This window comes from Carcharodon carcharias, chromosome 17, assembly GCF_017639515.1.
Source record: "Carcharodon carcharias isolate sCarCar2 chromosome 17, sCarCar2.pri, whole genome shotgun sequence".
NCBI classification, from domain to species: Eukaryota; Metazoa; Chordata; class Chondrichthyes; order Lamniformes; family Lamnidae; genus Carcharodon; species Carcharodon carcharias.
Genome location: NC_054483.1, coordinates 89,378,177 through 89,388,458, shown reverse-complemented (window position 1 = coordinate 89,388,458; position 10,282 = coordinate 89,378,177). Strand labels below are relative to the sequence as shown.

General features: G+C 43.2%; 1 protein-coding gene across 1 annotated transcript in view; it reads right to left on the bottom strand.

The window, feature by feature from the left end:
• Nucleotides 1-947: 947 nt before the first annotated feature.
• The window catches only part of jakmip3 (Janus kinase and microtubule interacting protein 3), a 312,142-nt gene continuing 302,807 nt past the window's right edge, over nucleotides 948-10,282 (bottom strand). The window contains exons 20-22 of the mRNA XM_041209730.1: nucleotides 9,400-9,603; nucleotides 5,281-5,346; nucleotides 948-998 (exon numbers count right to left, since the gene is read on the bottom strand). Of these exons, the coding sequence (XP_041065664.1) occupies nucleotides 948-998; nucleotides 5,281-5,346; nucleotides 9,400-9,603 (321 nt within the window). The remainder of the gene's footprint in view (nucleotides 999-5,280; nucleotides 5,347-9,399; nucleotides 9,604-10,282) is intronic.

Here is a 10,282-nt window from a genome sequence, read left to right as displayed (position 1 = left end):
ACCGTGATGTTCAATATTAGAACTAGTTGTAGGACAACGAGACATGATTAGTTGAAGTTAGGGTTAAGTTTGACCAAAAAATCAATATGTGTAAAATATAAGATTAAATTAATCAATCATTTACTCTCTGTAGGGATTCAAAATCCTAGGAAGCATAGATTGAAGAATTTGGTTACAAAGCTATAGTCTTATCTCTTATGCACAGTAAATTTGTGCATAGCGCCCCAGTCACAGTACAAGATTGGTGAGACCTTAAGCCCTTCATACAGAGAATGCTAAAAAGTAGAATATAAAGCAAGTGCAAGTGAAGGGGGTGGGTAGATAAATCTTTGGCCATTCAAGCTATTGAAGGTATGGGAAATAAAGTGGGGTAGAGAGTCTGACCTTTGGGAACAGCCTACTGTTAGAACTGGCCTTTTCTAGATCTGTACAGACTTGTGTTCCTAAGGAAATTAGGACATTTTGTCAGGGTCAGTTAAGCATGTCTAGTGATTCAACATGTGTAATATCAGTCAATTGGAGTTTGGAATCAGGGAGAAATTAACTTTATTCATCTTATCTTTTTGGCTTCATTGGAAGTTAGCTTTACCAGTGATTATTGTATGAGGTGGTACTGTTTAACAGATAGCATGAATATTGGTAGGTCTGTTCTACGTTCATCATAATGTAACATATGAAAATCAAAGGGAGTCTTCATGCCAAAATATTTTTTAGAAAGAAAGCACTGATGAATAAACAAACCTAATGCATTTCAAGCCAAAATTAAGGCCGCTGGACATGTAACAGCAAAATTGACCATGACTCAGCAAAACATAAGAAGCAAAGCATCAGATTATGTTCACTTGATTTGAATTTTTTGTGCATGCACCTCCCACTTCTTGTTCCGTCTATGAGACACATTCTGCTAAAGTAGACACCTTACCTTCCTTGCCGGCTGCCTGGAAGAATTACGACCAAAGAATGAAAGCTAAAGAAAAAAATAAAAACAAAAACAAAAACTGAAAATGAACAGGAAAGGAAATAGGGAAGAACAGACAGAAAACAAGAATTTAAGCGGTGTGAAGTGTGATAGAAGTAAAATAACTGAAACAAAAGCCACCTGCCATTTCAAGCATAGAAGAAAAAACAGCAAAAGACATTAAAAAAAGCTAATTTAACACTTTTACTTGGTTTGAAATTTCTATAATATTTTACGAAAAGCACTTCATAGAATTTCTACACCAGTCATTGACAAAGAAACAATGAAATGATTTCAACTGGCAAGGACATATTAGATTTAAAGGGCGGAATTTTCCAGTCCCCCCGCAGTGGATTTAATGACGGGCAGGGGGTTCAATGTGGCAGGAGCTGAGAAGTCAGTTTCCCACCGGCATGAAATGATGGCAGGAGCGTGCACTCCTGCCTGTCATGGAGAGTCCCAACAGAGGCCTGCATGAAACAATTAATGGGATGCAGACGAAGGCCCGATTGGAACTATTCCCCCTATGTGCGTCCAATTCTCTGCGCCACCAGTGGAATATCACACCAGTCTGAACACCTGTGGATCAATGAGGTGTGCGCATTTTGGAGCTGCCTCAAGGAGATTAAGTACAAAATAAACGTTTTTAAATAGTAAAGTAAAAAAATTATTTAAACGTGTCCCTTCACGTGGCAGTGTCACATGAGCTGGGACATGTTTGTGAAGTTCGCAAAATTTATTAATTTTATAAAACCTTCAGGAAATTTCATCCCGCCCATGGGTGAGATTTGCTGTAAAATGCATAGGCTGCTTGGGCTCTTCGCCAGCCTGCCAGCCTTAAGGTTGGACGGGTAGCGTTGTTAATAAGGTTAATTGCTTTCATAATGGCCTTAATAGGCTGATGACAGTTTGGCGGGCGCACAGCTGCCTCCGGCACGTGCCTGCTGAATGCAACATTGAAATGACACGCGATGACATCGGGACGCACGCCCGACATCATCTCGCTTCATTTTACGTGTCAGTGTGTGGGCCCACCCCTGAAAGCCGACGGTAATATTCTGCCCTATGAAACGTAAATAAACCACATCAGGCCTCATTAAAGTACAAGTGAACTTTATTTACAGAAGTGTCATAACAGTAACAACCAGAGTGCACCCGTGCATTCCCTACCACTTTTTCTAGATGCTCCCATGTGGGTGGAGGCAGCCTACTGACCAGTTTGCCCTGTTGTCTTGGATGACTTTGGTGGGTGTCCTCTGGAGACCTGAGGTTGGGAGAGCCCCGGCTTACTTTGGCTGTCCTGCTGTGGGGCAGCTGCTCCCTCTGTAGTCACAGAGGACGAAGCTGAAGGGGTCACAGCAAGGGGAATTCCAAACGGATGGACACCCTCCACCCTGAGTGGAGGTCCCAGGGGTGTCCAACAGGCACTCCTCCTCTCTTTGGGAACCCAAGGGCCATGAGGAGGTCCACTTGGTGGGGTAGGTGCACCCAGAGGGAGGTCGAGGTGCCCCGTCCCCCTCTCACATTGCCACTACAAAAGCTCACCCATGGCTCCAGTGATGGTGTGCAGGTCTGCATGCATCTCCGACAGAAACTGTGCATTCTACTGGACCAGGTTCTCCGTGGCGTCCACCACTCTCCCCATGGAGACCTTAAAAATGCACAGGTTGGCACTTCTTCGTCAACCAACAGGTGGATGGACTCCTCCACCTCACATGCCAGTCTGATAGGGCCTCCGGCACCTCTGCCTGATGTTCACTCACCTCTCGTAGCTTATCCAGCATCTTGTGCAAAGCCTTTCCCAGATGTTCATCATCCTAGCTGGGCGTCGCAGATACCTCTTACCCAGCAGTCCTCCGAGTGCTGGTGAGCTTGGTTGACCCTGCTTTCCCCCTGCTGCGGACATGTCTCCATGCGATGACACCAGAGTGCAAGACCCTGCCTGAACTATATCTAGTACCCACCAAGATGTGTGCATCTGCACTGGTGGAGGGTGCAGGTGACTGCTGTGATGCCTCTAGAGGTGCACTTTGTTCCTCCTTCCCAATGTCCTCAGTCCTCTGAACTGCTGGGCTGGGCTTCCTCTTCTTGCCTTGCCCTGCCCTCTTCCGGCTAGCACCTGTAATTGAGAGAGGAGAGAGTGAGTGACTGCAGAGCTGCCTCCAACATGGAGGAACGCATGACCCTTAGGTGTCTATGTGACCACATTATGCATGGATCCTTACTGGATGGACGCCACTCACCAAGCTCTCCATCCGCACTGGCCGGGTCCGGTTCTTCTCTTGCCAGCTGGGCTGCCCACTCCTCAAACTCAGTGGGGCTCTTGATATCAGGTAGGCCCCCTCCTGTCTTCTCTCTCTCTCTCTCTGTCTCTCTCCTAATATGCCTCAACCTTTCCTGCATAAAGAGGGAAGATGGAGTTGAGGGCAATTGACTTTCAAGTATCTTTCCCGTGCTTTCAGTCTTACAAATAACCCACTGGATTGTAGGCCATGTGATTGATGAACTGCAGGTTGTCCACAAAAGCTCTGGGGCAGCACCCTCCACAGCTGTGAAAACATGAAGATAGAAGGATAAGGTTCAGAGATGTATGTCATTAGTGGTGCTTGCTGATGCCCTCATCACCTAACCCACTTCCCCCTTCCCCTCCCAGTCAGCATCTGAGCTCTCTGTATGAAAGGGTCAGGATCCGCAGTGGCCTCTCAATCTGCAGATTAGTCGGACTGCAGTGGGGCTATGTGGCATCACCTTATCACATTGAATAGCTCTCTTATGCATGGGCTGCATGAATGGTACCTTTGTCAATGAGGCTGATGTGTCCTATATCATTTAGTGAGGTGAGTGTGAGCAGTTGAAGGTTCACTTACCCTGGCAGAGCAAATGAGGTCATTCATCTGTTTCCTGCACTGCAAGGCAGTCCTCTGGTGGAGGCCCTGGGCACTGATCTCCCTGGGAACTCCACCAATGCAGGGTTGGTCTGTCGGCTCAGTATCCTTCTTCCGTCCTCAGAGTACAGGAGCTTTGAGGAACGCATCATTGAATTTGGGGGCCGGAGATCCCTGGGATCGGCGAGTCACCTCCTTCTTCAATGGTGGGTAAGTTGAATTCCGGGTGCCTTTTAAATAATGCAGTCCATGTCCAAACATAGCAAGATCTGGACAATATCCAGGCTTGGGCTGACAAGTAGAAAGTAACATTCGCACCACACAACTGCTAGGCAATGACCACCTTCAACAAGAGAGAATCTAACCATTTCCCCTTGACATTCAATGGCATTACCATTGCTGAATCCCCCACTATCAACATCCTGGGGTTACCATTGACCAGGTGCTGAACTGGACTAGCCATATAAATACTATGGCTACAAGAGGAGGTCAGAGGCTAGGAATCCTGCAACGAGTAACTCACTTCCTGATTCTCCAAACCCTGTCCACCATCTACAAGGCACAAGTTAGGAGTGTGATGGAATACTTTCCATTTGCCTGGATGAGTGCAGCTCCTGCAGCACTCAAGAAGCTTGACACCATCCAGCATAAAGCTCGCTTGATTGGCACCTCATCCACAAACATTCACTCCCTCCACCACTGACGCACAGTGGTAGCAATGTGTAACATCTACAAGATGTATTGCAGGAACTCACCAAGGCTCCTTAGGCAGCACCATCCAAACCCACTACCATCTGAAAGTACAAGAGCAGTAGATAGATGGGAACATCTCCAAGCCACTGACCATCCTGACTTGGAAATATATCGCCATTCCTTCACTGTCACTAGGTCAAAATCCTGGAATTCCCTTCCTAACAGCACTGTGAATGTACCTACACCACAGGGACTGCAGCAGTTCAAGAAGGCAGCTCACCACCACCTTCTCAAGGACAATTAAGGATGGGCAATAAATGCTGGCCTGGTCAACAACACCTGCATCCCAAGAATGAATAAATAACAAAATGAAGATGGCACCTAGAGGTGATGGCTGGACACGCGCAATGTAGCCCATCCAGCTGCGTGAAAGGTTGGGAAACACCTGACTGCATAATTAGTTAGGCCAGTGTCACATGATTCAGCGCAAATTCCCACCGGCCTCCATGGCAGGAAACACTCCCAGTTCCTGCTCCTGCCACAGGACTTAGGCCCGGAATGGAAAATTCCACCAAAGTTCTTGTAAAATAAATCACTAAATGTGAGTTAATACTTCCGACTCTAAATTTTGTATCACTAAAATATATTGCCTTCCAACAGATATTCTATTCAATTCAATAAAAAGTTAAATATTTAATTTATTGTATTGCTGAATTATTCACATTTTGAATAATTTGGTTTTACCTTTTCTTCCAGTTCTTTTATCAGTCTTTTCTGTGCCTCAATCCTTTCTTCTAGCTCTTTGATTCTCTGTAAGGTAGAATGATTAATTTATTATACTGCATAACTATGGTTAACAAGCTGTCTATTTCAAGAGTTAAGTAGATAAAAAAGTAAAACGAGCAATTGATATAAAGTACATTTGAACAGATGGTATTTTTGTGCGGGTTAGTGAACAGATACTGAGGTATTCCCAATGCAAAAGATACCAGCAAAAATAATACTCGGGTGATAGAAAATGGACATAAGGTTAGAATTCACTGTTGCCATTTAATAGATGAATACGTTGATATGGCATTAGTCTGTCCTTTATTTTAGCGAATCAATTTAAAATGTACAAGGTTAAAACTGGTGTTAAAATAAAGGATGCGGGAATGTTATCCAAATATATTAAGGCCAACAATTTCCCCCCATTGGGGGAGGGGAGGGTTGTACAGGGGCGGGCGCAAACCCGACCGGTGCCCCTGATCGGGTCCGCGCCGCCATTTTACGTGACGCGTGCCCAGAAGCACTGAGTGCTCCCTGTGTGTGTGTGTGATTGTGTGTGTGTGGGGATTCCCTGAGTGGACCCCTGTGCTCTTTTGCGCATGCTTGCAAAAGAGCTCAGAGATCTCCCTCAGGGAGATTTGTTTCAGTGTTAAACTTTTAAATAAAGGATTTTTAAACTTATAAAACATGTCTCCTCATGTGGCACTATCCCGCCCGTGGATGAGGTTTCATGAGAAATGCAAAGGCCGCCTGGGCTCTTCACCTGCCCATCAACCTTAAGGTTGGATGGGCAGCTCATATAATTACCACTGTACCTCGAGTAGAAGACACACAGGAAAATGACCAGCAACCGAAGAATGAACCCCAACCCCAGGCTTCAACGGTTGCTGTCACATTATCTGTAAACACCATGGCAGCCTCCAGCCAATGCGTATTGTTGCAAGGCAATACTGGAGCAAGGAACTAGTGACTATCAACTCACCAAAGCACCCCTCAGTGAGACACAGAGACTGACGAAAGAACACAGTGGTACGATAAGAGCCAAACTGCTAGGTGAGCCCATTGATGAGGAACACCCAAATGACAAGGACACCTTCAACTCCCACAAAGATCATGGCTGATTACACGGGAAAAGAAAAACTGGGTTCGACCATGACTAAACAGAGTGAACACTATCTCTGGAAAGAACAGGGCAAACCAATGGTTCTGAGCAGAGCAGATGGGGACTTGACGAAGAGAAGTCCAATTCCAAGGAGCAGAAAAAGCATATCAGAAGAAGACAACCAAGTGCGAGGAATACAGACCACAATTCAAAGTCCAAATCAACAAAGATGACTCTAATCAACAGAGCTTACCATTGCACCGAATGTGACCAACGTAAAATCTGGAAGAATTGTCAAGTCTCCAGATCCTCTGAATTTATAAAGTCAGAGACTTGAGTGGGAGAGAAGGGGTAGCATGATTGTAATGTAAACACATTGAGTAACAAATTGGGGGATGTGTAGTATAAGGATATCTGGCATAGCAAGGATTAATTTGGGACTGCAAAACAGTACCACACACAGTGTTATGTAAAGAGACGTATGACCTGAAACTAGGGTTATTTGTGGACTGGACAGAGACCTGTGTGGAAGCACAGTTAACTCATAGATTGGACTATACCCTGTGTATATGTACATAGCTATGAATTATCAACAAACACTTAATGTTCAACCATACAAGAGTCAGAAGCTATTTGTGAGACCTATTGAACATACAACACACAACACTACCCAGACTCTTGAATCCCCCCACCCTGCTCGGTGGGGTGTGCCTCCCAGGCTCTTGAAGTCCAGCCCCATAACCTCCTCTAGTTCAGGGATTGCTTGTAGACCCAGCAGTGGACACTATCCAAATCTGAGAGAGCTGTCAGCCAATCAGATTGCCAGCAGCCCTCTAAGGCGTAACTTCCTCCCCAGTTGGGGACAGAAATCTTGATATTGGGCAATTAACACTGCATCAAGCATAATATGGCTGTGGCCAGCTGGCTGTTTTGATGGAGGGCTCCCTACTGACTTTTTGGTCAAGGATGGGGGTTTGGGGGGGTTTTGGGGTGGGGGGGAATATGGCATCTGTAAAATTCAGCTCTCTGTGGTCAATTTAGATAGCAGATATTAGGCAAATGAGTGGCGGCCTAAATTTACATGCCACCGGACCAAAGAGTGCCAGAGCAGCTGATGACACAGGACAATTAAGTGGTCCTTGGCCACCCACTGTCTTGTAGGTAAATACAGGAGAGAAAAGGGAGGGTCCAATGTACTGAAATTTTCTTGGGGAGTCCAGAGGTGTACTTCCACAAAGGAAATATTTGACTTACCTGGAAGCTAGCTTTGTCTTTCCCACCAGCTGCTGAACCTCTTTAGCCTGATGGGAAGGCCACAGTGACTTCCCCATTTTGGTTCTCTATAAAATGTCATCAGTGTCTGATTGACATAATAGGACCCCCATTTAGCATTTATGCATAAGGATTCTGGCAGGTGCCTCAGCGATCCCCAAAACTCTCAATGTTAAAATTGGAAATTGATGGAGCTGCTTGGCCCCTTACATTCCTGCCTAGTGAGGAGAGTTTATTTTCTTTCTACTTAATCTTGAAGTATCTGACTCACGGCACAGTTTTCTGTGGGTTTATAGGAATACTGAATTTACTCTTTAATTTTATGCCTATTTGTAATATCACCATTTAATTTGAGAGATGTTATAAAACTGGGACCTTTCAAATTAATCAAAATGATTTATAGGACAAATTATAGAAGTGACTCCATGATTGCTTCTTTAATGGTGGATTTTTGACAACTGGATTTCTAAAGACCAGGTCTTGCTGGAGCAGGGCATTTGCAGCACGTGCTATCAGACTTTTTCCTGCACCTTTTCTGCTTGCAATTCTTTTGCACTATAACTTGCTAGAACTGTAAGCTTGTAACTAGAGCAACAGGACATCTGGAACCTTAATAAACAGTGTATCTCCTTAATGAGTTTTATGTATTGATATAGAAACAAGGAAACATGGAGAATTTGAAATCAGTTATAAAAAGGGAAATAAACAGAGGGAAAGAAAGATTGGATTAAGTTGCAGGGGATAAAGAGACAGGAAGGAAAAGTAAGGAAAAATTATAAAATGTACAAACTAACTTTTTAAAAGTCTTTATCAACTTGAATGCAGAAATGAGATTGAACAGTCTTACCTTGGACTAGAATCTGGTTGCTACCAAAGTGAGCTTTGATATGATCACACTATTGAACAGTCTAAATTGCTCCCTTTCTGGACCAAAGAGGCATTGTACTAACAATTATCACCTTGTTAAAAAGATACATATGCTGTTAAATGCCAATCCTATACCTTCCCATGGTGAGTTTAACAGGGAATTAATGTGCAAACCAAACAAGTTCTTTAAATTAACAGGGAGACTAAGGGCAAGATGTGTGCAAAGCAAACATTGGAGTGTCTTAAATCTATCAATGCGTCATGAAGATTCACAACTTGTGATGTATTTCTTAATCCCCTGAATTTGCTCGCTAAATTTTGCATTAATAACAGTATGCATCATTAGCACACCATTATTTTTGCAGTAAGATCTGGCCCTTTATCTATGAATTGATTCTTTGACAGAAATGTTCTTACCTTGAACTAGAATCTGGTTCCTACCAAAATGAGCTTTGATATGATCAAACTATAAGGGAGAATGCCTTTTCAGGTATCTTCAGCAAGAAGCCTAAGCTAGGATTATACATGTAGCTCAAGTGATTTGAGAAGGAATTCTGCATACTCAGTACAGAGGATAGGCTGCAGTACATTAAATTTTTCTGCCTCAACAATTCATAGAATTTTTCTGTAGCTTTTTCTGAAGGCATTGTAAAAATTATCAGCCTTGATCCTAGGGCAACCATTATGTCAGTCTCAATTGCTTAGGATGTTTTTTCTGTTCAGGGGTTGCTTCCAGTTATGAGATCTGCAGTTTATAATTCCAAGTCAGAGTACACAGATATTTTTTAAAAATCATTTTGCCAGCCATTTCTGAATGAAGTTATTTGGATGGTGAGCAGCTAATAAATGTCTACCTGTTGTGCATGGTGAACAAGTTCCATTCTCTCACGCAGTATCTGTGCATCACGCTCTCGGAGCTCACTCATGACCTGCCGTTTCCATTGCTCCACTGCTCCTTTCAGCTTCTCTTGTTCCTCTTCAGACAAAAGCTCAGTCATCTTTGCACCAGCTTCTTGCTGCAGAGCATCATATAACATGGCTTCCAGCTCCAGAATCCGCTGTTGTAAAATGAACATACACATTGCTCATACAGTACCACTGCTACAAAACTGTTGCTTGCACCTTATGTTGGGATAGCTTACATTTTTCAAAATCAAGTTTTATTTTTATAAAACTTAGCTCTGGAGCATGAAGGGTGACGTTTTTGAGGCTAACTTGTGATTAAACATATGCTAACAATTCCAGTGTGTTGAGTGAATGTTTTAGTTTAATGCCATTAATTACTTTGGATCCATACAGCTATAATCAGGTTCTAGAGGTTAAAAAAAATTAAGATTGCACAGTGCACTGTAATGAAGACATTTCAAAATGGGCCTGACATTGTAGAATTATTTGATCATTTATGATTTATTTTAGTATAAAATACAATAAACCTGTTACTGATAATTCAACTTATTTTGTCACTTTCTCTGCAATTTTGTTTGAAAAAACAGCTTCATTGTCTTAATAGCCTTTTTGCTTGTCTGCTACAAGTGTATAGTTGCCATGAAAATTACGAATATTACCATTACCATGAGCTCAACATATGAAATGCTAGAAAAAGCTACATCTACAGGAACTTCAAGGTACCATACAAATGTCTGTTGTAATCTATATATATTAATATAGCTGCATGTTCAATTTATATTACCTGGGAGTGGAAGGAAATATACTCTTCTGTTAGAGAAATGAGAAACT